Here is a 27846-nt window from a genome sequence, read left to right as displayed (position 1 = left end):
TGGCGGTTCCTCCGAAAACTGGGCACCTCACTTCCAGAAGATCCTGCTATACCACTCCTGGGCATATACCCAGAGGATTCCCCACCATGTAATAAGGATACATGCTCTACTATGTTCATAGCAGCCCTATTTATAATTGCCAGATGCTGGAAAGAACCCAGGTATCCCTCAACAGAAGAGTGGATACAAAAAATGTGGTATATCTACACAATGGAGTACTATTCAGCCATTAGAAACAATGAATTCATGAAATTCTTAGGCAAATGGATGGAGCTAGAGAACATCATACTAAGTGAGGTAACCCAGACTCAAAAGGTGAATCATGGTATGCACTCACTAATAAGTGGTTATTAACCTAGAAAACTGGAATACCCAAAACATAATCCACACATCAAATGAGATACAAGAAGAAAGCAGGAGTGGTCCCTGGTTCTGGAAAGACTCAGTGAAACAGTATTTGGCAAAACCAGAACGGGGAACTGGGAAGGGGTGGGAGGGAGGACAGGGGAAGAGAAGGGGGCTTACGGGACTTTCGGGGAGTGGGGGGGGGCTAGAAAAGGGGAAATCATTTGAAATGTAAATAAATTATATCAAATAAAAAAAAAAGACAAAAAAAAATATATATATATATATATAAAAAAAAAAAAATGGGGTATAGAGTTAAACAGGGAATTCTCACCTGAAGAACTTCGGATGGCGGAGAAGCATCTTAAAAAATGCTCAACTTCATTAGTCATTAGGGAAATACAAATCAAAACAACCCTGAGATTTCACCTTACACCCGTCAGAATGGCTAAGATTAAAAATTCAGGAAACAGCAGGTGTTGGAGAGGATGTGGAGAAAGAGGAACACTCCTCCACTGCTGGTGGGGTTGCAAATTGGTACAACCACTCTGGAAATCAGTCTGGTGGCTCCTCCGAAAACTGGGCACCTCACTTCCAGAAGATCCTGCTATACCACTCCTGGGCATATACCCAGAGGATTCCCCACCATGTAATAAGGATACATGCTCTACTATGTTCATAGCAGCCCTATTTATAATTGCCAGATGCTGGAAAGAACCCAGGTATCCCTCAACAGAAGAGTGGATGCAAAAAATGTGGTATATCTACACAATGGAGTACTATTCAGCCATTAGAAACAATGAATTCATGAAATTCTTAGGCAAATGGATGGAGCTAGAAAACATCATACTAAGTGAGGTAACCCAGACTCAAAAGGTGACTCATGGTATGCACTCACTAATAAGTTGATATTAACCTAGAAAACTGGAATACCCCAAACATAATCCATACATCAAATGAGGTACAAGAAGAAAGGAGGAGTGGCCCCTTGTTCTAGAAAGACTCAGTGAAGAAGTATAGGGCAAAACCAGAACGGGGAAGTGGGAAGGGGTGGGTGGGAAGACAGGGGGAGAAAAGGGGGCTTATGGGACTTTCGGGGAGTGGGGGGCTAGAAAAGGGGAAATCATTTGAAATGTAAATAAAAAATATATCGAATAAAAAGAAGTGGGGTACTGAGCTAAACAAAGATTTTTCACATGAAGAACTTCGGAGGGCTGAGAAACACCTTAAGAAATGTTCAACATCATTAATCATTAGGGAAATGCAAATCAAAACAACCCTGAGATTTTATCTCACATCAGTCAGAATGGCTAAGGTCAAATCTCAGGAGACAGCAGGTGCTGGTAAGGATGTGGAGAAAGAGGAACACTTCTCCACTGCTGGTGGGATTGTAAGATGGTACAACCACTTTGGAAATCAGTCTGGAGTTTCCTCAGAAAACTGGGCATGGCACTTCCGGAGGACCCTGCTATACCACTCCTGGGCATATACCCAGAGGATTCCCCAGCATGTAATAAGGACACATGCTCCATTATGTTCATAGCAGCCCTATTTGTAGTAGCCAGAAGCTGAAAACAACCCAGGTGTCCCTCAATGGAGGAATGGATTAAAAAATTGTGGTATATTTACACAATGGGGTACTATTCAGCCATTAGAAACAATGAATTCTTGAAATTCATAGATATATGGATGGAGCTGGAGAATATCATACTAAGTGAGGTAACCCAGTCTCAAAAGTTCAATCATGGTATGCACTCACTGATAAGTGGATATTAACCTAAGAAATATCCCACATATTAAATGATGTCCAAAAAGAACAGAGGAGTTGCCCCTGGTTCTGGAAAGACTCAATGCAACAGTATAGGGGAATACCAGAACAGGGAAGTGGGAAGGAGTAGATGGAGGAATAGTGGGAGTGAAGAGGGCTTATGGGACTTTTGGGGAGTGGGGACCCAGAAAAGGGGAAATCATTTGATATGTAAATAAAGAATACATCGAATTTTAAAAAAAGGTAAAAAAAGAAAGCTCCCAGATTATAAATCCATGTATTTATGTATACTAGTAACATAAACCAATTTACAAACCATTGTAAATCTAAAGTTGAATAACTGCATCATTTACAATAACAACAAGAAGTGCTGAGTACCTAGGTATACATCTAGGAATATGTACATAATATCCATGCAATGAAAATATAAAATATTTGGAAGACCCCAAGGGTCTTTTTGGGCTGTGGTGAGTTTTTTTTTCTGTTTTCTACTCCTGAGAGGACATGGTGTGTAGAAACACAATTACAATTAAGTTAGCCACACTGGCCACAAGGTAAATTAGTGAACAGGAAGGAGCTTAGGATACAGACCACCCATGTATGGCCATTCATAGCTTATCTGAAAAAAAGATGGACTCTGCCTGTGTGAGAAGGAAGAAGCTATCTAAGCACAGCAGCTGGAGGCTGCCGAGTTTGTAGGAAAAATTCCGTAAATGACATCAGAAATATCGCCTTAAATCTGGAAGCTTGAATCAGAAAACTTCAAAATGCAGACTCTAGCAATCTATTGTGGCTTCAAATGGTTTTCACTGTCAAGGCTCAATTCCAATCTTTAAAAATTTGGCTTAAGGGAGCATACAGACACTGTGGAATCGACAAAATGCCAACACAAATGAAATCGTCAACTAAAACAGAGCTATACTGGAAAAAGACACACAACCTACACAATACATAAACTGGCAATATTAATGTGAAAATGTTCTGCATTAGAGGGTTCGAGAAAAAAGAGGCTGATGAGCAAGTAACCCAAAAAGAAAAAACAGCAAAAGCAAACAGATAACCCAGCCTAGGCTGGAGAGATGGCTCAACAGTCAAAGGCAAACGTTGCTCTCCAGGGGGAGCAGAGTTCAGCTCCAGCACCTACATCGGATGGCTCACAACCATGGGTTTACTCCCGCTCCAGAGAATGTAGTCCCTCTTCTGGCTTCTGTGGATGTTGTACTCAAACCTGCCTTCCCCCATCCCACCCAAAATTAAAGATAAAATGTGTCTTAAAAAAACAAAGAAAAAAAAAGCTCCCAGGAATACCCAATGATACAGCAAAAGAAATGCATACCATATCAACATTTCAAGATGCTGAAATAAAATGGTGGTGAGAACATTGTCTCAGACCACAAGCTGTAACATACTGTAAGCGGGCGGGCTATCATAGCTGCCTCCAGTTCTCTCTCAAGGGCTTTGCTTCCTACACACGGAAGACAACTGAGCTCCCACACTACATCCATCTCTGTTCTACACCCTGGACTCCTGCCAATTGGCACCATCACCCTCACAGTACCTGATATAGTGGGATAAGACTCAGATGTTAAGGAGAAAACACAGAACTGCTGGTGGTGGTAGTACTGTTTTAATTGTGTAATTCCATGATTTCGTCTTGACACTGGCTTTAACTTATCTAGAGTTGTCTTCTGATATTACCTTTAGGCTTCAGAACTATTGAGAGCAACACCTTCTCTTTCTCAAGTTTTGTCTAGAATTACAAAAACATTTCTTTCAGACCTGGGCCATGTTATACCCAAATATGACACCTTGCTATATTGAATTTATTTTTCAAATGTGCATGTGCATGCGTATGTGTGTGAGTGTTCTGTGTGTGAGAGAGAGTCTGTAGAAACCAAAAGGGATGTTGAAACTCTGCAGCTGGAGTTACAGGCAATTGTTGAGTCATCAGAAATGCTGCTAAGATCACAACCTGGGTCTCTAGAAGATCAGTAAACCAAATCGCTGAACAGTTTCTTCTACCCTTGAATCAAATGTTTTAAGTCAAAGTAATTTGAGAAATATCATGGGTAAGAAAGACTTTCTCTACTCTGGAAAGAGGTTGAAGACCCTTGTGTGGCAGGTGAGAAGTGCCATTGATACACTCAGAGAGAAGGGACATTCATTTCTTAGGAGTCACATAACTCAGGAGGACGGCTTGCTATCTCGCCCAGTCAGTCACCTCTGCTGTCATCTTGCTGACGCTGCTCAGTGGCATTCCTCCATGACTCTCCGCCCTTCATCTCTATCGTGGAGACACCCAGGTCTCCCCACTGCATTGCCCTTTTCTAGGAATGTTTCCATGCCCAAGGCAATGGATGCTAACTACATGCATGTACATCTTGTTAATCCATCCTTCTTCAGGGACCTCAGAGGAGAACATGGAAGAGCAGAAGAGGCACACCCTTCCTAGGCTTCTGCCACTAGCATCTCTATCACAGTATATGTGAATTTTCTTGAATATACTTGAAGAAACCTTAACAACAAAAGTATAGCCTGAGATAAATGGAAGCTTACAGTTTCCAAAAATGAGTTTTTGTTGCTTTTTTTAATCTTGGAAAGAAAAGGGAAAATGCAGAATTATGAGCAAAAATCAAATAGATGAAAAAAAGAAAACCATCTTCCCAAGAAGAGCCACTCTACTTTCTCTATGGGCTTTTGCCAGTGGCTTTGGTCTCTTGATTAAATTTTTAAGTTTCATTTCCTTTTTACCAAGACAGGAATTTTCTATGTACTGTTGGCTGTCCTGGAACTCACTCTGTAGACCATGTTGGCCTCGAACTCAAAGATCTGCTTGCTTCTGCCTCCCCAGTGCTGGTATTAAGGGCATGCACCACCACCGCCTGGCAGTTTCAATTTTTAGTATTAAAGATTTGTTTTTATTATTTTTAATTTTGTGTATATGTTGTCACTGTGTGGATAGGTTCTTGTGAGTGCAGTGCCTCATAAGGCCTGAAGACAGCATCAGCTTTGGAGTTACAGGTAGTTATGAACTTCCAAACATGGATGCTGGGAACCTAACTTGGGTGCTTTAGAAGAGTGGCAAATACTCTTAACCACTGATCCATCTCTCTAGCCCCAATTTCAATTTTTTCAGAGGTCAAAAAGCAATCAAAATGATCATGATACTTCTCTCTGAATTGTTTTCTTTATAAACTTTGAAAATATATTATCTTGTTTAGGCACCAAGTTTCATATGTTGAATTCACCATGCATTTCCAGAACTGAGGAATGACATTTTAAAAGCTGAAGCTTTTCTTCCAACACATTCTGCAGTTGATTATTTCTCTCTTTAATTTGGGATAGAGATGGAATCTATACATTTGCAGGTTAACAAATTCTGGCTTTTTTTATTTTTAAGCAAAAAATAGCAGTAAAATCCCATGGCTAAATCTCAGCATGATCCCAAAAAGCAGAGATCTGAGTTTTCCTCTGCTGCTTAAATAATTTACCCAATATAATAATTATTGCTCTCTTCCAACTCATTGCCTCATCTGTCAAGGGGTGCGTGACAGCAACAGTGTAACACATGAGCCTGGTAGGGCCACTGTGAGGGTTAAGGGAGCTGTTATACCTAAATGTTTCATATACTCACTTGATCACCAGACATAGTCAAACAGATGTTTGCTGCCATTGGCAATAAAATCCTAACCATATATAAGATCTAAAAGAAAATATTATTATCTCTTAATTTTTAATTATTTGGGAAATAGTTATCACAGAAAGTGAATTGAAATTATTTTTATTTTTGCTGGTTTGGTCTTCGGACAAACATAGGATGAGAACACAATTAATGGCAATAAACTAGACTGCAGAAGAATTTTATATGTCTTCAGGAGTGAACAGATTTTAAGACTTCAGAACTCTTAGCAGACACAACAACACTCATATCCTAATTAGAAGTAGTTCCAAAACAGGACTGAAAGAGAGGTATCTACTCTCCACACACCTCCTGACTTGAGGGTTAGCATTAACAGTTAGCTTGAAACAACCTATTATCCCCTTGGAGGAAAGTCTAAGTGAGGGACCATTTACATTGGGTTGGCCTGTAGGCAAGCCTATGGGTGACTGTTTTAACTGAAATGGGAGGATCCGGACCAGAATGGCAGCACCACTCCCTAGCCAGAGCATCCTGGACTGTTTAATAACATTAGCGAAAAACTGAGCCTAGCACAAACCAGGGAGCAAGTGAGCACGCACATTCCTTTCTCTCTGCTCTTGGCTGTGATTAAGACATAACCGTTAAGACATAACCGGCTCCTTGAGGTTCCAGCCCCCTTGACTTCTTGGCTATCAAGGGCTGTAACCTGGAATTGTAAGGTAAAACAACCCCCTTTCTTCACTCAGCTACTTCTGTGAGGACAGAAGTGAAACTAGAACAGTAATTTTACCATGTAGAAGTTATTGTGTATGTTCTTTAAAGTTAAATCTAAACTTAAATAGTCTATCAAATATTCATATATATATAGTGTGTGTGTGTATGTGCACAGTGTGTATGTATACATATGCATATTTAAGTGACTATTCTTAGACTAATCTGATGATCCCAATACACAAATTAAATTCTCCCATGTAAAAGACACTTGGTTTGCGTTTTCAATGAAGCCCCAGTTTAACTTAATCGATACTTTATAATAGGGCTATTTAATGAAGAAAGCAATCCATCCCTCTTCTTACAGTCCTGACTCCTCTTTTTAATTTGTAGCAATTAATACAGAGAATAAATGTTTTAAACCTGGAGTCGTATGAGATACAACAATTTAACAAACCAATTTATTATCTCACAAATATCTTAGTGGAATCAGGAAAACATAATCTGCCAAATTTGATAATTCAGATTCATTAGTCATAGCAGATAAAATTAGAACCTATTAAGTGTGGAGTTCTGCTGTGACGTCCAGAGTATGTTCAAAGAAAAAATTGCTTGTTAGGAAGGAGCAGGCAATGCTCTGTGTAACTGGTAGTCAAGCTGAAGTTTCATCCCTCATTAGCTGGCATCTAAGAGACATACAGTTTTCACCACAGTGCAAATGAAAGAGAACTAAAACAATCAATCAATCAATCAATCAATCAAACAAACAAACAAACAAACAAACCCCACTTAAACAGAATCAAAGACACAATGACCTGTGATGACCATATATAATATATGGATAATATATGGGTACAGGACAATCAGGAGCAGCTGACCACAAGCTACGACTTGGGTACTGACGCTACTGTTCCTGGCTGTGATGGCTGTGGGGCCCCGTTCCTAGTTTTGGAACTACTGCAGTTGACTGCTGCATGCACAGGGAGTCAGTGTTCTTTAGCAATATGTCCACTGGTGGGTACCTCAAGCCTTAGAGGATGAAGCCACATTTCTAACTGGATTCAGGGGGCTAAAAAATTAAATGAATAGTGGCATGGAGAGATGGCTCAGTACTTAAGAGCAATTGCTGCTCATCCAGGGAACCTATTTAGTTCCTAGCATCCATATGGCTCCAGTTACAGGGGAATCTGTTGCCCTCTTCTGGTCTCCATGGGTACTGCATGCACATGATGCACATTTATACAAGCAGGCAAAACTCTTATGCACATAAAATAAAACTAAATGACTTTTTGTGTGTTTGTTTTTTTGACATAGGGTTTCTGGGTCAATAGCTTATCTATCCTGGAACTCCCTTTGTAGACTAGGTTGGCCTTAAACACACTGAGATCTTCCTGCCTCTACCTCCTGAGTGTGGGATTGAAGGTGTGTGCCACCATGTCTGACTAAATAACTCTTTAAAAAATGTTTTTTAATAAACCAGTAGTTAATAGCAAAAATGGTGAAGCTGGGATACTTTTTCTTATACTTGCAATTATAATTGAATTTAATAAAAGTTACAATTCAGGTTGTTTTGGTCTGGAAAGACAATAAAAATGATATACCCATATCTTCACAGTAAGCCTCAATCTGTGTCATTGTTAACATGGTAAAAAGAAAGCCGGGCATGGTGGTGCACGCCTGTAATCCCAGCACTTTGGAGGCAGAGGCAGGTGGATTTCTGAGTTCGAGGCCATCCTGGTGTACAGGGTGAGTTCTAGGACAGCCAGAGCTACACAGAGAAACCCTGTCCTGAAAAACCAAAAAAAAAAAAAAAATGGTAAAAGAAAAACACAGGAAAACTTCTGCACTAACCAAAATAAAATAAAATCCTGGGAAATATTTGACTCACAGCCAAACAACTATATGATTTGTAGTTTAAATGAAAACATGCTCATTATCACTGAATTGATATTTACTGATAAAAGTAAAATAAAAGTATTTATGTGGTTTAATTAAAAACTTTCACTGTCATTAGACTATAGGTAGTACCTGAACTTAGGTAATACATTTTAAACATTGGAATCAACTCTGCCACCTTCTACATCCAGTGTACTTACTGATTGAGAACAGGGGTGTAGGCAGTTTTATCCTCATCAATAATAGTGACCATCAGCGTTATCAGCTGTGGCCAGAAGTCCAGGTTCTTGGTGGTTGGTCCCTGGTCTTCCCGAGGAACATCCTGCTTTTTGCTCTGTTCACAAGGCAAGCAAGAGGAAAAAGAGGTCAAACAGGAAGGCATTGGTTGCCTGTGCTGTCCTGTCTACACGAGGATAAATAACTCTGAAAACATGTGCAGATCATGGGAAAAGCAAACTTTCCTCTCTTCATTGAGTAGGATGAAGCCAGCCGCCAGCCTCCTCTTTCTAATCTCACACTTGGCTAGGGTCTCATTGGCTCTGGAAGGTAACTTCTCTCTCTCAATGCTACAAGCCCATAACCTTAGGAATTATTGCGGAAACTATTCCTTTAATATGGCTCCTTCCACAGTTAGAGATAAAAGCTTATGTGTATAAAGGTGTGTGTTTGTGTGTGTGTGTGTTGTGTGTTTATGTGGTGGGGGAGAGAGGGGGAGAAGGAGAGACAGAGGAAGGGAAGGAGGGAGAGAGAGGATGTGGGGGAGAGAGGAAGGAATAAGGAGGGGAGGGGAAAGAGAGGGAGGGATGGGAGCGAAAGGAAGGGATATATTTACCAAACACAGGTATTTTGTTCAAAGTCATGATCATATTAAGTTTAAGACTCTTGAATTCATCTGGTTACAAGCAACCATGGAAAACTCTACAATGAGCACAGGCAATGTGCTTTGTCTATAACCCAAATTCTGCCCACAACTTTATCTGATTAGCTTCATTTTTATAAATCTAGCTTTTTTCTTCTTTCGCTTAAACCACTTTAATTTCTTAATTTCAGATCTTTACGCTATCTGACTTCTTTAAGGATCACCTCTAGAAGGCAGAATATGGCCTGGGATGATCAGAACTCACTTTAAGGTTACAGAGTATAATAGTGATGTAAATGTTTTAAATACAAATATAATTTTTCAATATACACAATTCTTTCCAACACATAGGTAAATTATCCAGATTTATTTTACTGTCTGTCCTTAGAGTGCTTATTTTACATTTACTTGTTAAATTTAGACAAGAAATGTATAGGGAAACATAGTTTCCACTCAAGAATACCAATAAGTCAAACATACGGAATCTATGAGGAATTTTTTTATTCGATGATTTTTTATTTACATTTCAAATGATTTCCCCTTTTCTAGACCCCCACTCTCCGAAAGTCCCATCAATCCCCTTCCATCCCCCTGTTTTCCCACCCAACCCTTCCCACTTCCCTGTTCTGGTTTTGCCCTATACTGCTTCATGAGTCTTTCCAGAACAAGGGGCCACTCCTCTGTTCTTCTTGTACCTCGTTTGATGTGTGGATTATGCTTTGGGTATTCCAGTTTTCTAGGTTAATATCCACTTATTAGTGAGTGCATACCATGATTCATCTTTTGAGTCTGGGTTACCTCACTTAGTATGATGTTCTCCAGCTCCATCCATTTGCCTAAGAATTTCATGAATTCATTGTTTCTAATGGCTGAATGGTACTCCATTGTGTATATATGAGGAAATTTTTTATGTGTCTGTGCTATGTCCAGAGCGTCTAGAAACCTCAGTCTGTGGCTCAAACAAACTCTGGTGTGAGCTGTGCATCAGATGTGACATGGTTCAGTTTATTCTGTACCTAGTCACTATATTTTCTGTTGGGACCAGAAGTTTAGGCATCCTGTGATAAATGGCTATGTGTGTTCATATGTCTGTGTTTACCAAGAGAGATAACTCAGCTATGTTTCAATGAGCCACCCCTCATTATCTTCCCCACTTATGTGAAAATACAGCCCCTGAGTACGATTCCTTTAGCAGCAGGAAGGAAGACTAGAAATCAGGTGAATGTATCTAGAGGCCTTGGACATGATTCCAGGTAAGACAAAGCTGTTGTGCCTCCAAACACAACAAACATAATTTGTGTGCTTGTGTGTGTGTGCTTGTGTGTGTGTGTGTGGTGTAAATCCTGTGAAGGAATAGTGATGTTAAGTAACCATGAAAGGCATTGGTAACAAGTTATATCTATGCTGAGAATCTGAAAGACCTGGACAATGAAAGCAGTAAAATGATACAAAAGTGAACTAGGAAATTTAAAAAAGAACAAGGTTCAATATGCAATAAAAACATAAGAAGGAAAATTAATGTAAAGCCAACCTCTATACAGCTGTTTTACAATGTTTGCAACCACCTCATGATGAGATGGTTGTTTTGCTCCTCCAACCTTCTGAGATAAAGAAATCTTAGTTCCAGCACTTTACAGGTTAAAAATAGGACCTCTATAATTGGCTTAAGAAATAGGACAGGAAGTTTTGGACACTTGGGCATCTAAGTTCCCCATGAAGAACAGGGTGGGAAGTTTATTGGCTAGGAAAAAGGAGAGCATTTAACCTAGTCTACTTTTAGACTGAAGACAAGAATCTCTCTCAAGTGCCCTTCTATCACCAAGGCAACCTGTGATGGCCTTGACATCTGTGGAAACAGCCTTCTTGATTTTCTCTTGAAGACATGCTGAGTCTCCCTTTCTGTCCATTATCTTTTCTGTCTCCAAAAGCTATACAAGACAGATCTTCTCAACTAATCTCAAATGAAATAAAACCCTTGTCAGCCTTGAGGACTGAATACACAATGACTAGACCTCATACAACAGAACTCTGAGCAAAGGTTTGTGGCGATCACTCTAGATAGCCAGACCAAAGCCCCTGTGGCAACTGAGCCAAACTAATTAAACCTAGGTTAGTGGCTGAAGCTTCTCAGAAAAATCTTTCCTTGTTCCTAACTCAAGACCAAACAGAAAAGGCCACGGATGCTCTTCAAATTCTCCACAGGGGCAGCCCGCTTTCATTAGTGGGTCTCAGTGCCCCTCCCTAATGGCTGATGCTCAGTCATCAGCACACACAGGCCTCTCACGTGGTCACTCTGTATGAGGCTTTCACACTCCCCTGCTAGCCTTTGAGTCTTTGCCCAAACAAAGTGATCATGGCTGACTTTCAAACCAGTGTTTTCATGTGCAAGGTCTTCAACTCTTTCCAAATATTGAAGGCATATCATTATGTATACCCTAATAAGATGGTAACTGAGAGCTGGTATACTACCTACTTCTTGTTCTGAGCTGAAAACAAAAACTAAGCACATAGGTAATAGGAGAGTATATAGTCTCTTTGGTTCCTTTCTAATTTTGACCTCAAGTCCAAGTTATATGGTTTATAGACACAATGACAATTTTTGTATTTTCTCTAAAAATACTTATTCTGAACTTTGTATCTTAAATAAATCTTCCCATAAACAAAGCTATTGGTGCTTGTGTGAAATCCCTGCATCTCTTCTGCATTCCTGATGGTGTGGCTAGGGCACACTCATCTGCAGGTTGAGAGTTATATGCAAGACAGGGGCTACTTCATTTCCATCTGATTTTTCCCTGAGTTTTAGAGTGTTCCCCTTGCTCCCAGTTAACTTCCACACTGCTGTCCCAAAGAGTCCGACCCTGTTACTCATCTGTATTGTTCCTGCTGCCCTGGCCGTCTCATTTAATTTCCCTTGAACACTGATTTAATTCTGCTCAGCTTTGAGAATCATGAGAAACTGGATCTGGACTCCAAGGGAAGAGCCAGGAGGTTCCAGGTCCCCCTCCCAGCTCTTCAGACATGCCACCCTGTTCACCCAAACAGAGTGCCATCAGAATGCTACAGCTGTGTCCACAGTGACATTCAGGTCACTCATCTTGGCAATCTTAAAAGACTAATAATGCCGTAGTTACACTTAAACAAAATGGCATGAATCCGTGCTTATGGTTTGAAGAGGTGACAGAGGTCAATGTGGCAAGAAAGGAAAAGGCTTCTGTTTAGGAGCAGAAAAGTATGTTTGGAAAGGAGTTGTTGAGGTGTTTTAACCTGATGTGAGTCCCTTGGTCACCACAGCAAAGAAGGGTAGGGCCCACCCCTAGTCAGCTCAGGCACAGGAGAATCGAGACTGGGGTACTTTAAGTGAAATCAAGAAGATATCCACAAACAATACAAGACAGGAAAAGATGCCAAAGTTAAAAATCAATGTAGGACCCAAGGCAAAATCCTTTGGGTTTTTGATCCTTAGTGTTGTTCTTGGCTGATCCCACAGGAGCGAACCTTTCCCGTGTTTCCTACCACACCTCAGCTTTGAAAATGTCCACACAGACAATATCTACTCTGCCTTCTGTAACATTTGGAGATCATTTTATAAAGGTTTATCCAGGGTCACATAAGGTCAGAAAAGCCAGAAAACTAGACCTTATGAATCCAATGTTTTAAAGAGACTCTATTATTTTCTTCCCATAGTTAAAATATTTCTTAAGATAGTAGAAAACAGTCATTTTTTACCAGCACATAAAGAGGCAGATGAAGTGTTTCTTAATAGAACAATTGAGAATTTTGAGAGCAGTTGATAAACAGTAGCATCAGTGTTTCTTCATCACTTAGAGAATTATTTTTGCCTTGCTCAAATCAAACCCACATAGGTAAGACCATAGGTAAGATAGTTAATAGGGTGTTACTTCTGTACAAATGGGGAAAATTTTTCTTTAGGCCAATGTGTCCGTTAATTTCAATACAATGCCAGCTCAACATGATAAATTAATTTTTTACAACTTTGATAGCACAGCTAAAATTTCCAAAAAGTCAAATCATATATATAATATATAATATTATATATTATATTATATTATATATTATATATATTATATATCATATATTATATATAAAATGTACATTTACATATATATGAATATATTTACTTTAAAAACACTAAAAGAAGCAGTGTGCTGTGCACCAATAGCAAAAGCTGCTCCTCGTATGTCTGCAGTCATTTGAACAAATTTCTAGATTCACTGAATATACTCCCAGTGAAAACGGAGATCCCAGAACACAGCAGATTTGCTGTTGCTGTGATACCCAACCACTCCTTTGCTCTTTTCTCACTCATCATCTGGTCAGAAAGCATCCCGAGTACATTATTAAAACAGCTCTCATCTGTGCTGGCTAAGAGACATCTCCCTGAATTATCTTAAAACTCCATAAGCAGGGTCTCATTTAAAGACAGTCTTGTTGCCTGTAACTTCTCTTTTTGCCTTTGGCATGATCAACACATCTCTTACTTAAATTACTTTCAATGTCTTCACCTTTGATCTACCCACTTCAAAGGTACTTGCTGCGATTAATCTTTGATGCCACTGTCAGGTTTGCTTTCCTCATCACCTAGATTTTTCTGACACATGGTAGATTACTTAAGTTCTACTCAGCAGTGGGAGAGAGGTGGACAGCTATGCTTAAGGAAGCAGGAGGCCTGGGGCTCCCTTAACTAGATGGGTCTTGATCATATACTTGAGTAGCCCTTAGCATTCTGTGGGGCCATGAAATAAACCTACATTAGAAATTGCTATTGGTCAATGTATCTCTAAACCTGAAGCACTGGGCAGCTTCCTGGCAATCACCTGGGTGCATGCTGAAATACAGTGGCTCTTACAGCCCTTGTGGCTGGTCTGCTAAATCAGAATAACTGAAATTATTGCTAGGAACCTAGACTATATTCACATAGCATTGTTCTTATAAAGTCTTCATGCTCACAGGAAGCTAGCCCACCACTTGTAGTTAAATCAGGTAAAAAAATAAAAAGCCCTCATTTTAAAATGTGTGATACCATTTCTGCAGAATGCCAGTCAGCTAGATTTTGCCTTCTGTCACGACAACAAGCATCTTTGATTTCACCTTTATACCTGACAAAGTTTCAGATGCATACGGTCCTGGGTGTAGGAGGCAGCAGAACATCTTGCTGACTATTTATGTAGTAGATACATAGCTGCCTGTGTGCTACAATGTTACACTTTTGTATATCACTTAAATACTCACTAAGAACAATCACTGACATCCTCAAATTGCTCGCTGCTGCTGAATAAGGACAATAAAGTGACCAGAGGGGCTGATGGATGGCTTAGGGGCTGGGAGCACTGGCTGCTCGTGCAGAGGTCCCTGTTCTATTCCTGGCACCCACATAGCAGCTCACAAATGTCTGTTCCAGGGGATCCAATGGCCTCTTTCGGCTTCCTATGGCAGTTCCTTTCCGAGGTACATAGACATATATAATGGCAACACACACACACACACACACACACACACACACACACCCCACCACAACCACCACCACCACCACCACCATAAAAATAATTATTTAAAAAAAAATAGAGAGAAAGTGTTTTATGGTTTCTATTGCAATGATGAAACACAATGACCAAAAGCATCATGGGAGCAAAGAGATTCCTTCACTTCCTCTTCCACATTACCTTTCATCATCACAGGTAATCAGGGAAGAAACTCAAACAAGGCAGGAACCTGGAGGCGGAAGCTGATATAGAGGCCATGAAGGAGCGTTGCTTACTGATTGGCCTTTTTTCACAGCCTGCTTACTCAGCTACTGTCTTATAGGGTCCAGCCTACAGGTGGCGCCACTCAAAATGAGCTGGGCTCTCTCTCACTGGTCATTGATTAAGAAAATGTTCTACAGGCTTGTTTGTGTACAGCTGCATCTTACGGAGGCAGTTTCTCATTTTAAGTTTCTTACTCTCAGAACTTTTTTTTTTTTTTTTTGCCAAGTTGACATAAAGGAATGATAGTTGTGAGCACAGTGAACTAGAGAAGATTCTAGCATAACACAAGAAGAGCAGCACACTTCCGTGGTTATAAGCAGGTGAAGGTGGCTCACACGGACCCTGTTGAGCCATGCCTCTGGCTTCTACTACCTTTTAGTTCTCCTGGACTGGCCATTGGGTGCATCATTACATGAATTGGGGCAGCGGAAGCACAGACAGCTAAAGACAGTGTGCATCATACTTTCACCTCTGTCGGAAGACTTGCAGTCTTAGAATCACAGAGATGTAGGTACATGGAAAATACATACAACATCCATTTTTAGGTCCAGCATGGAGATTTACCTTATGGCACTCCCCGGAGAAGGGGTGTTTTCTAACTTGGAAGTGTCTAAGTGCCTGGGAGGGTATAATGAGAACTTCAAGACACCCAAGGTTTCATTCTTCTTCCTACATTGTGCTAAAATCTCTAGTACCCCCAGAGTTCCATTCCTAGGACTCGTGTGGAGTGAGATAATGAACCCTTAAAAATTGTCCTATGACTTCCGCATATGCACAGTGGCATACATGCCGGCATGAATACATGCAAATAATAAATGAAATGAATGAATAAATATGACAATGATTAGATTGTGGGGGGTAGAGCCTTCATAAATGCAATCCATTCCTTTATGGAGGAGGACTGAGGAGCCTTTGCCCCTTTACTCCTTTGTCTATGCAAAGATTCGGTGCTGTCTCATGAAACTAAATTATGAAACACCAAATATGCAGGCGCATTAATTTGGGGTGTCACAAACAGGCTAAGAGAACGAATGTTGAATACTTACTAGGTGAAATGTTGACATAAATAAATGAAGATTTAAAGGCTTTATGTTTTAGAGATGGGAAAGGCATTCACAAAATCTGTTCCCTTTCCTTGGGTTCACAGCTACATGGGAGGATGCTGCCATGCAGGAGGAGGTGCAGCGGGCAAGTGAGCTTCCTAGAGACGGCCCACTGTTTGGCTCATCTGACATGGGTGTGCCCTAGAGGCGCAGCTCCAGGGCTTTGTTCCAGGAATGCTTCTTGTTTCTGATGTGCCTTCTCTTGTTTGTCATTACTATAGTCCTCATATACCTGGCATGTGTGATGGGACATGGGGGACCCTCACTGCCTATAGCCTGGTGTGATCACCTCCTGGGTGACAGCCCACCCTGTTGGGCCAGTTTCCTGCAGATCAACATGAAAATGAGTTTTCATGCAATACCGCTGTTTAGATGAGTTTATGAATTTATGTGACTCACATTAATTTTAATAATTTTATGGAATTCCTCATTTGATTAAAGTGGTTTTAGGATGCTAAGAACAAAATAATTTTGTGAGGTTAGTTGATAGAAAGGTTAAAGTTAGAATCAAGAATAAAATGTGCCTCATAGAATAGCATGGGCTGCATGGGTTACAATGGGAGTACAGTGAGCGTCCATGCATTACAAGCACATAATTGAACTAGGAAAAAAAATAGGCTTGGGGCAAGTTAATGCTCAAAGAAAGCATTCATTCTGGGTTGGGTCTGAGTTCCTGGATCTTGTGGTCTAGGGATGTGGCCACAGGTTTCCAGTGTGCACATGAAAAGGCAGGTAATGATCAAGGAGTACGTAATTTCATTGTAAATGTGAGAGCAGAGAGCAGATGATTAGCCAGGTCAGCTCATCAAGATTTTAAAAATGAAAAATGGATTAAAAAATAAGATGCAAGATAGATGATGATCTATTTTTGGTAAATATAAATTGTCACCAGCTAAGCATAGGAAAAAACTTGCTACTATAGACTTGGCTTGCTTAAACTTTGTGAATCAACAAGAAAATTATTGATTTGGGGTTACAACAAACATGTGAAGAGAAAGATAGATGAGAAATATTAGTTTCAAAAGAAGAATACATAATCAATATTCCGATTGTAATTTTATTTTGTGTGCTGACTTTAATCTGATTTTTTTGGGAAAGTTATCTTGCTGTGACAGATATATACAACAGGATTTTATTTATTTATGAAATTAAAACATTTTCTAGAAAAATTGATGCAACTGTAAATTATTATGTTAAGTGAAATGCTGTACATTCAGAGAGACAAATAGCAATATTTTCTCTCAAATGTGGACCCTAGATTTTAATTTAAAAAATTCAATTTTAATTCCCAGCAGTTACATGGTGGCTCACAGCCATCTGTAATGGGATCCAGTGACCTCTTCTGATGTGACTGAGTGACAGTCACTCATACTCACATACAAAGAATAAATAAACAAATAAACAAATAAATAAATCTTTAGAAAAAATTCAATTTTATTTTTTGTGAGTGAATGTTTTGTCTGGATGTATGTTTATGTACCATGTGTGAGCTTGGTGTCAGAAGAGGCCAGAAGAGAGGGTCAGATCTCCTGGAAATAGAATACAGATGATTGTAAGCTACAATACGGAAGCTGGAAATTGAACCCAAGTCTTCTCAAAGAGCAGCCAGTGCTCCTAACCACAGAACCATCTCTCCAGGCCTTAGACTTTAAATTTTTTGTGTGTATTTGTATATGTGTGTTGGGAGAAAGCTCTAATCTGATGTTTTGAACAATATGTTTTGTGGTGATTGCTTTTAGAAAATATATAACGGGGCTATGAGGTAATTTTCTTCTTACATAAAACTGTATAGAGGATATAAAAGGGCTAAGGGAAAAAAATCAAGTTGGGGCTTGTTGGAACCTGCTTCATCTACCTAGAGTGTGTCAATGTGTGTCCCCCCTTTTTCTGTTGGCCCAAGAAAATTAAGTTTTGTTCCCACAAAGAAAGTCTGCTGAGTGTCACCTGCTGAGTGACCAATCGCAGACTCCACACTTGGCTCTCCTCGCTTTACCACGTGGTCTCGAAGCTGGCCTTCAACACTACACTATAGGGCGAGGTTAATTATGTTTTCACATACAAACCATTCACTGGGGAAAAATGCTTTCTTCCCATGAATGTAGATGACTGTGATCAGTAGAATCGGGCAGAGGGTGATCTCTGTGTGGGCCAAAGTCTTAAGAGACTGGCGGTTGTGTCTTTTGGAACTTCTGATCTTACGTCATGCTAGGAGGACATTCACAGAGCCTGGAAGGGGTCCCATGGAGAGCTGTCAGAGTCCAGCTCCTAACAGGAGAGTCACTTGCCACTCCCATGAGGACCCCATACCAAAGCCTGTACCTCAGCTCAGCCCGGAAACATGAGCCAACCCACATGCAGGAGAGCTGGCAGTCACCAAACTCCTTTGCAAATTATGGACAAAATACACTAAAAAATTTAAACTATTGTATTTTAGATGCATTGTAATTCAATAGATCAACTCAAACCAAGCACAACACTGGCAGTACAATATAAATAATTCGACAAGACTTAAAACATGTGTCAGTGAGAGGCTGAGTGGAAGCAGGTAGAGGACTGAGGGATTTCTAGAGGTGAGCTGATTAAGACTTCCTGGTCAAAGCAGGAACAATGGTGAAATAATCGATAGGTTTTTGTTTTTGTTTTTCTGGCTAGACAAAGTGGATACCCGTCATTTGGAGGAGGAAGCAGGCAAGGCTGTCTCCTGCAGTTTGTGTGGACAGCAGAGAACAATTTACATATGGAAATCCTGGGTAAGCTGCCAGCTTTCTTACAGCTGTGTAGAATTACAGGGAGAGATCAGCTGAGAGGTAAAATGCTCACTTTTCTAAGTAGAATTCAGAAAAATACAAAGATGCCAGGATTTCCTTTGCTCTAAAAATTATATACTCTCATTCTCTATCCTTTCCAAAGGCTCTCTAGGGAACATGGCTTAACTATGTGGTTATAAGAGTTATGGGACCTTGTAAAGAATCTGGATCTGGATCCAAAGAACAGCTTTGAGCTGTTAGGATAATCAGTGTGTCTGACATGGTTTTTAAGCTCACCACGACATTGCCCTTGGATCCTTATTCCAAGATAAGGACCATCTCAGAAGCATTGAATGCTGCTTTTATCTAGTGATATATATATATAGACAGGGTTTCTCTGTATAGCCCTGGCTATCCTAGAACTCATTCTGTAGACCAGGCTGGCCTCATACTCAGAAATCTGCCTGCCTCTGCCTCCCAGAGTGCTGAGATTACAGGTGTGTGCCACCACTGCCTGGCCCAAAGATATTTGAAGTAAACATATCAAGTTTGAATTGGAAGGAACCCATTCTGTATGATACATAACATAAAATAAAACACCAAAGACCTTTGTCTTTCTAAGCATCTATTGGCAATAACAAAAGCCAGCCAGATCTTAGACTGTGACAATGAGTCAGTGTATGGAGCAGGATAGATGACTCAAGGTCATGGCCAAGAGCCTAGAGCATGGGGCCAAGGGTTGGGAGACTGGAACACCACAGAGCGCAGGAATGAGCCCCTCAAGCACTGATGATGTGCTACTGGGACATTTAAGGATTTCTAGAAGCAGGATATGTAAGAATTTGTCCCAGCTCCCATCTCATTCTTTTTCAAAGAGGAATGCAAATAGATTAATACAGTGGGTAGGCCTGACCCAGTCACAGGAGCCCCTTCATTGCACAGAATTTGGGGGGGGGGTTGTATTTCTGAAGTGAGGGAAGCTATCCTTCTGGCTTTAAGAATTCAAGCTTCTGTAAGTGTCATAGATACGAGAATATGCCAGGGACAAGTATCTAGGGGAGCTGGTGGAAGGACTGGAGGAGCAGAGGGAGATTGCAACCCCATAGGAGGAACAACATCAGCTGGCAGAACCACCCAGTGCTGCCAGGGACTAGACCACCAACCAAGGAGTGTACAGGGAGGGATCCAGGACTCCAGATAAATACGTAGCAGAGGATGGCCTTGTCTGACAGCAATGGAAGGGAAGGCCCTTGGTCCTGTGGAAGTTTAATGCCCCAGCACAGGAGAGATGCTGGAGCAGTGGGGCGAGAGAGGGTGGGTAGGCAGGAGAGCACCCTCCTAGAGGAAAGGGGAGGGAGGAGAAGGTGGATGTGGGATGGGCGTTTTGTGGAGGGGTAACTGGGAAGTGGGATATCATTTAAGACGTAAAGGAATGGAATGATTAATTAAAAAAGAAAAGATTCTAGGGCCTGTAGACATGACAGTTAGTATAACATCACAGGGTGCAAAGGAAGCTGGGCTCCTTCCCATGTTCAATATCTTAGGTGTGCTTCCTTTAGATGCCAAAAAATAGATAGCCAATTCTGCTTCACCACATACACACACTAGAAAGTGAGACAACGGAAACTACTTTACTTTGTATTCTAAATGTAAATGTAAATTTTGTTTGTTTGTTTGTTTGTTTGCTACTTTCTTTCTTTCCTTTCTTTCCTTTCTTTCTTTCCTTCCTTCCTTCCTTTTTTCCTTTCTTTCCTTCTTTCTTCCTCTGGATTTGCTCTGCATTTTTTAGCAGGTTCTATTAGTGGAGGCAAGAGACCCAGTCTGCCCACCCTCAAAAGAGAATCACTGCAAAAGTCTGACTAACTCGATTCCTGAATCTCCCTGCCAACAACTTTATGGTAAAACTTATTCATGCAAGGGGAAGTTATATTGAAAACACTGCCTTTGGTGATGGGTGCACCCACAAACTCATAACAGCTGTTGTTACCTATGAAAGGCCTGCACAAGATCATGCCAGATACAGTTCCTACATAGACAGGGGAGATGACCTCTAGACCCTGCCCTTTAACGAGAAAATACTGGCAGTTGACATTACTGTGGGAAGGAGAGTTGCTCTTCTTTCAGGATGTGCCACTGATAGGATCCCCATCCTCCAGTGGATGCCCCACGGTTATGCGTAAGAGCAGTATGTACCAGACTCCCTGGGTTATTAAACAAATAAGCACATGGAGTTGGGAGGGTATGTGGGGGAAATTAGAGGAGAAAATTGGGTTAAATATGATCATATTTTATTGTATAAATGACTAAAATTCTCAATAAAGGAAAAAATTTTGCAAAGAATTGATATTAAAAACATTATCTATACTCATAAATGCACAGAAGCTATGGCTACTTACACAAGACCTGCACAAGAGCAAGCCAGACAAAGTTCTGGCATAGAGGGTGGAGATGATCTCCAGATCCCACCCCTGAAAGCGAGGTGGCAGATATAGCTCAGTGGTCCAGCACTTGTATAATTTTCATAAGACCAGGGGTTCCACCCCTAACTTTACAAATGAAAATAAAATTTCATAATCATTTGAGATGTGCATCCCAAAGAGCTAGATTTTGTCAGCCTGCTGTCTACATCCATCTCAAACATGATGCTCTACACAACAAATGCATACATTTTATATAACAATTACAATTAACTTAAAATTTAACTAGCAACATTTGGCATATTAGTGAAGACCCATTTACTTCTTATAGTTATAACGCATGGGAACTTACAGATGATTTAGTTTTCTTGTGTGAGTGAGAAAGTCCCATACTTCTATCATGCTGAAATACTGTCTGAAGGGGAAACTTTCTGAAGGCCCCAAACCCTAGAAAGCTATAAATAACTGGAGCGCCTGCTTGAAAGGTATAAATAAAACTCTGACAAGAAGTTAAGGTGGAAATCAGAATGATTAACTGGAAGGCATTACATTCTGGTTTCCTCAGAAGTAGACCAAAGCTGAATGGCAGGGTTACAATTCAACATGAAGTAGCCAGGCTCTAGTTCCTATTACATCAGGACATGTCAGTTGCTGATGTCTGATGTCTTAGACTTGAGAAGGGCCTTAGAGATTTCAGGTCCTACTTTCTTCTGTATAATGAGAAGTTTGCATTACCATTTAAAGGCATTTATTGAGTCTAAAAACCCACTCTGGGTGATCAGTGTGTCCAAAGTTGAAGTCACCAGAGCCAGGCTTCTCTGAACTGTTTCTCAGTGTTGTGGAGCCACAGTGACTGGTGTCAGTCAATGGCTTGGACCATCATGTTACTGTCTCTCTTCCATTTGTACATAGAACACAGTGGAGGTAATGTATAAACACTCTAAACTATTAAATACTATAAATGCTAAGGGACAGCTCTATAAAGTGGCATGGGCAAGCTCAGCACATGAAGTCATGGAAGAACAGTGTGCTCATGAGAAACACTTTTTACCTAGTGTTTCTCATCACCCCAAGAAGCAGCAGAAGAGAACACAGTCAGCACTAACTGAAGAGTCCTGAGTAACCAGAGACTTCAGTATAAGAATCAGGAAAAACTTAGAATAGGAACCAGGGACCCTCACACCATGGCTGCTTCTTTCCCCTTTACCTCAGGCTCAGCAAAATCTCAGGTCCTCTTTCAGCACCAGAACTGGCTGAGGGTCACTTTCTCTTATTATTTGTCCAAACCCTTAGTAAAATAATAAATTAGAGAAATTCTGAAAAACTAAAATCATAAAGAGAAACTAACAACTTTCCCAACTTGGTAATGTGTCTGTAAATGGACAGGAGGCAGTATTTCCTCATTCCATGTCTTTAATAGCCAACAACATATTTTTATAGCCAAAACCATTTTAATCTAGGATTTCCTCTCAAATCTAGGAATTCATTGAAAAAACACAAGATTTGTGTGGTGCAGTCTTCCTTTTAAAAATTTAGTGTATTTTAAAATAACATCTATGTTATGATGTCACATATGTGATTGTGATGTCTGTAGGACTGTATATGTGCACATGAGTTCAGGTACCCATGGAGGCCAGAAGAGGGCATCAGATGTCCAGGAGTTAGAGTTACACTCAGTTGTTGGTGCTGGAAACAAAACTTAAATCCTCTGTAGTAATAATACACTTTCTTAATCTCCAAGGCCTCCCTTCTTTCCCTCTCCATCTCCCCCGTGCCCCCTTCTCTCTCTCCCCTCTGGTGCATTCTTTCATTTATGGGCCTCTTCTTAATGCTGGAATCATTACTTAGGAATTTAGTGTTACACAGGAAATAGTAATCCAGAGGAACCATTTTCACTATAGCTTTTAAATGTTGACCTTATGCAAGGTGGCAGTATAGAGGCATAAAAGGAAAAGGAGTTAGCAAGGGTGATACAAGGCTGATAATAAAATTTCTAGATTAACCTAATCCCAAGTAACTGCACTTTAACCTTAGTGGTGTCCAATTGAAATTGAAAGGGATGCTGAATCATCAAATAGGTTCAACTTTTCTTCAGCTAACAGTCCTTAACTTCAAAACCAAAACCAAAACCAAAAACATTAACTAAAACTGTCAATCTACCTATTAAAGTACAACACAAGGAAGCTCAAGGTTATTTGTGGTGGTGACTAGAGAAAGCTTGTTTTTCCTCTGCAGTTTCCTCTTCCTCTGCAGTTCTGGATGGCCCTTCCATGTACACATGAGCTAATCCCTCCTTAATAGAAGCCATTGTAATGTTTTCCCCTAATTAACAGTCATGAACAGTTTCACCACTGCTGCTTAAGAGAACAATGCCATGCTAATGAGCTCATTCTCTTTTGTGAGATGGATTCCGCAGCTTAATAATGATAGAGGGTATAATCCTAAAGTTAACATTTACTGAACACTAATTCTGTCTCAGACTGAAACAAGAGCCTCCCAGTCATAATACAACAGCACCTCCCCACAACTGAGCGTTTAATTGTTTACCTGGGTATATTCTGTGAAACAGGCAGCTCTTCTTTGCTGAACAGAACCTCTGCTATCCTATGAATACTGGGAACTGAGCAGGCACTCTACAGTTATGAAGAAGATGAATGTGGGTTAGGTGCTAGCATCACTAGGTCAAGGGAGGGAGGAATTAGCTTAGATTCAGAAAAGTTGAATAAGGTGTTTTAGGCCCATTGTTTAAATGCAGGCCAGTCAGGAGAATTGAATGTAGACAGTGCCAGGAGTTTCTTTACAGAAGAGGTAACATCTGATTCCATTACATTAAGATATATGAGCATTACAGAAAGATAGAGTCTCAAGACATCATCTAAGGAAAGGTAAGTGATAGAAGACAATTTCATTCCAACAGTAGTAAAATGGGCATCTCATCAGACCTAGGAACAACCCATACTGGACTTAAAAAGTCAGTTAGTTCATGGTAACCCTCTCCCCCAACCCAAGGTGAAGACTCAATAGTAAAAAAACCATTGGTTAATATGGTCAGTCCAGGATCAGTGTGGGCAAGACAAACACCCTTAAGTACAGAGCTTAAGACTTAACTACATACTTAGAGGCTTTGAGAGTTTTAGCCTGGTAGTCTTCAGTCCTGTCATCCCTGTCAAAGTGCTTTCTTTCCCCCTTTTTCTTTTCCAGTGCGAGGGTTATCTGCTGCTCTGAGCTCCAGAGCTGTGTTTCCCAATCCAGTGCCACCAGCTACTGGTCAAAAGTGGTCATTCAAATTAAACAGGATTAAAAAAACCCTCATTATTTCATTTCCCTTGTACTGATGTTAGTGCTTATTAGCTACAATTGGCTCATGGTTGTGGTGTTGGGCAGGGCAGGGACACATTTTCTCTAGGACCATGCATGATTGCAAGGACCTGACTTGACTCAGTGTACTCTGTCAGGACAGGTGCTCTGATCTCAGCTGAGACCAGCACTTTAAGGGACTCCAGGATAAAGGCAATGGTTAGAGCATCCTTCATAAGGATGCCACTTGTTGAATTAAAAGCATCTTTTCTCTAGAAGCAGAGCTGTCAAAGATTTAATCTTCATCATACATTCTACCCCATGTTTACTGAGGAGGATGTTGTATAAAAAAATGGAACAAGAGATTTTCAAAGACAAAGCAGACATAAAATGTTTGTTCCAAAGCGCCTGTCATGTAACAGGTGAGCCAAATCATTCCATAATACACATAATAATATGAGCAAAACAACAGTAATTTAAAGTATAAAAATAACATCATGAATAAGAACAAATTACCAAAACAGAGTTGGGGAAATTACTCTCTGTTGCATCTATCAGGAAATTGTTATGGGAAGGGTGGCAGCCAAGCTAAGGCTGGGGATAGCTAAGATTGAGATACATGAGCACTGTAGTGGAGAGAACACATAAGGAAAGGCAAGAGGAAATGGAGGCTCCATGGAAGAACTTTCTGGATTGCTCGGACTATTAAGTGTGTGAGGAGGCTTGTCTTATCTGCTTGTCTGGTTCTTTCTGTTCTGACAGGTTCTAAGAAGCAATTTTCATATTGATGGACCTGTATATATAAACAGTTTTCTTGAACATACTTAAATCCTGTAAGGTCATGTTTCCTCTTGAAATTGTTGACAGGCATTGTTATTTCTTATGAAAGATAGAGCTGGCAGAGGCCGCACTCCAGGATCCAGCTGGGATTCTTGGAGTAGTGGTCTGTCCCATCCCAACAGGACACTGGAGCCTGATACCCACAAATGGTTGGGTGTATTTTAAACACTCAGACAAGAGACATCTCAATATATTTTAAAACTGGACAGGCATTGTTTCAGAAACAAGAAAGATGACTTCTATAAATCTCGTTCAGGATATCTGGGAACACTTGTGGCTGTTGCTATAACAAAACACCCAGTGTTTAGATGGTGTTTAGGAGAAAGGTTGTGAAGAAGGTTTCTTTTCCCTCACTGTGCCAGATTTTTTTCTTCTAGCCAACCCCGATTTTGTTAGTTATAACTGTTATCCCAGAGTTAAACACTCATAAAGTATTTAATAGATACAATTTCACCATTTAACTGACTATATATCAAATATGTACCTCAACAAAAACCACAGTCAGGCCCAGTGAAATGACTGGCCAGGTAAAGGCACTTGCTGTGAAGCTTGTCAACTTGAATTCAGTCCCAGGGACTTACGTGGTGGAAGGAGAGAACCAGTTCCCACGGGTTGTCCTCTAAGCTTCACACAAGCACTGAGGCACACATGTACCTCTACCGCACACAAATAAATAAATTAATTAAAGGAGCACTACAGTTAATTCAATGTGCAAGGTAGAGTGTGCATGCACAGTGTCAGTGTGTGAATTCTCCTGACATAAATAAATACAATAAAATGCTTTTGGACAAAGATGGCTTTTAATCCTGGGGATTTAAAATTGGGCTAGAAGAGTAAATCTCAGGCAAAATACAAAGCAGGATTAAAATCCATCCCTGTAAAGCCACGAGGGAAATCTCAGGAGGTGGATGTCAGCATGCTAAGCTGCTGGCCTCTTTGTGACATTCTGCTGTGGCATGGAAGAGAATCCACTGTTGGGCAGGTTGTGAGGGTTAGAAATGCAGCATTGAAGCAGCACAGGCGGCCGCAGCAGCTAAATCTGAACGACAGTTACAGCAAACCAGACACTTTTAAAATCAAATTAAAGCCCTCTGTAGCTGGGAAAGAGATGGTTAATCTTAAAGGGAGTCATTAATAAGGTAGGGACTGGAATGACATATACAGGTAGTCCAGAAAATTCTCTGCGTTGGAACAATGAAATAGTAACAAAGTTTCCCATTATGCTTACATAGGGCAGAAAAACCATCTAATTCCAACTATCTCTAAGATAGGCAACCGTGTCCATTATAAAACCCAGACGCTTTACCAGTGTAGAAGAATGATGCAAGCACCAAGTCTCCAGGAAAACCACTGTGCAACTGGGGAATCCCCAAGGATATTTTCATTGTATCCCTAACATGGGTTATTGCTGGGGTTAGGATTTTCCCTGCGTTTGGCCAATGGGAAGCCTAGGTAGGAAGTTTATCATATGAAATCAAACTGAGGAAACTTGAATGGTTCTGTCCCAAAGTTCAAATCCCCTAGTAATCACGGTTGATGTGAAAAGTCACAAGTTAACGTGGTCATCGATGCTATCTCAGATTCCTAGGGAGTATACAGGATATCTGGCAAATATAAGAGAAGTTAGTTTTGGTAAATAAAAAGGAAAAATTAAAAGTGGTGGGGATGAACTAATAGATATTTACATACCTACAAATTCCTTGTGTGTGTGTGTGTGTTGTATCTATATGTATGGTTATAAGTTTCTATATCTCAGCCACACCTGGAAGGTTAATCCTAGATTTTATATAGATACATAAAAGCTTTTGTGCCTGTAAGACACAAAGTGAATGTAAAACTATCTAGAAGAACAAAGGTGACTTAAAGGGGTGCATAAGATTATAGGAGGGAATGTGTCCATTGTATGCTACAGATTTGTATGTAAATTATACTAGCAGCTGGAGAGATGGCCCAGGCATTAAGAGGAGGTGAGGACCTGAGTTCAGTTCCCAGCACTTACATCATGTAGATTATAACTGTCTGCAACTCCAGCTCCTGGGCATCTGATGCCCTCTTCTGGCCTCTACAGGCATTTCACACTCAGATGCACACAATAAACATAAATAAACAACACACACACACACACATATATGCACACATACACACACTTGAGGGGGCACCGTGCACAAGCACTATGGAGAGGAAGCACGATCCATGGAGGACCTCAGTGTGGTGTCTACATCCAACAGAATCAGGAAGAAACTGGACAGAGAAATATCCCAGCCACACGGCTACATTCTGCAGATCTGAGACAGAAGGCTGGCTCTCTGAAAAGGATCTTTTATGGAGAGCAAAGGTGAGGAACTTCAAAAAGATTTTAGCTACAGTCCTTGCAATCCTGTTTGTACCTCTGCACTGGACAGTGTTAGGGTAAGGGTCAATGCGTGTCACAGAGGGGTCTGAGCAATTGTTACAACCC

General features: G+C 40.5%; 1 protein-coding gene across 1 annotated transcript in view; it reads right to left on the bottom strand.

Annotated features, from left to right (window-relative positions):
* Unc13c (unc-13 homolog C) overlaps positions 1-27846 on the bottom strand; it is a 439545-nt gene that overhangs the window by 143277 nt on the left and 268422 nt on the right. The window contains exon 17 of the mRNA XM_052189342.1: positions 8561-8694. Within this exon, the coding sequence (XP_052045302.1) occupies positions 8561-8694 (134 nt within the window). The remainder of the gene's footprint in view (positions 1-8560; positions 8695-27846) is intronic.

The sequence above is a fragment of the Apodemus sylvaticus genome, chromosome 7 (genome assembly GCF_947179515.1).
Source record: "Apodemus sylvaticus chromosome 7, mApoSyl1.1, whole genome shotgun sequence".
Taxonomy (NCBI): Eukaryota; Metazoa; Chordata; class Mammalia; order Rodentia; family Muridae; genus Apodemus; species Apodemus sylvaticus.
This window is presented reverse-complemented; position numbering and strand designations above follow the sequence as displayed.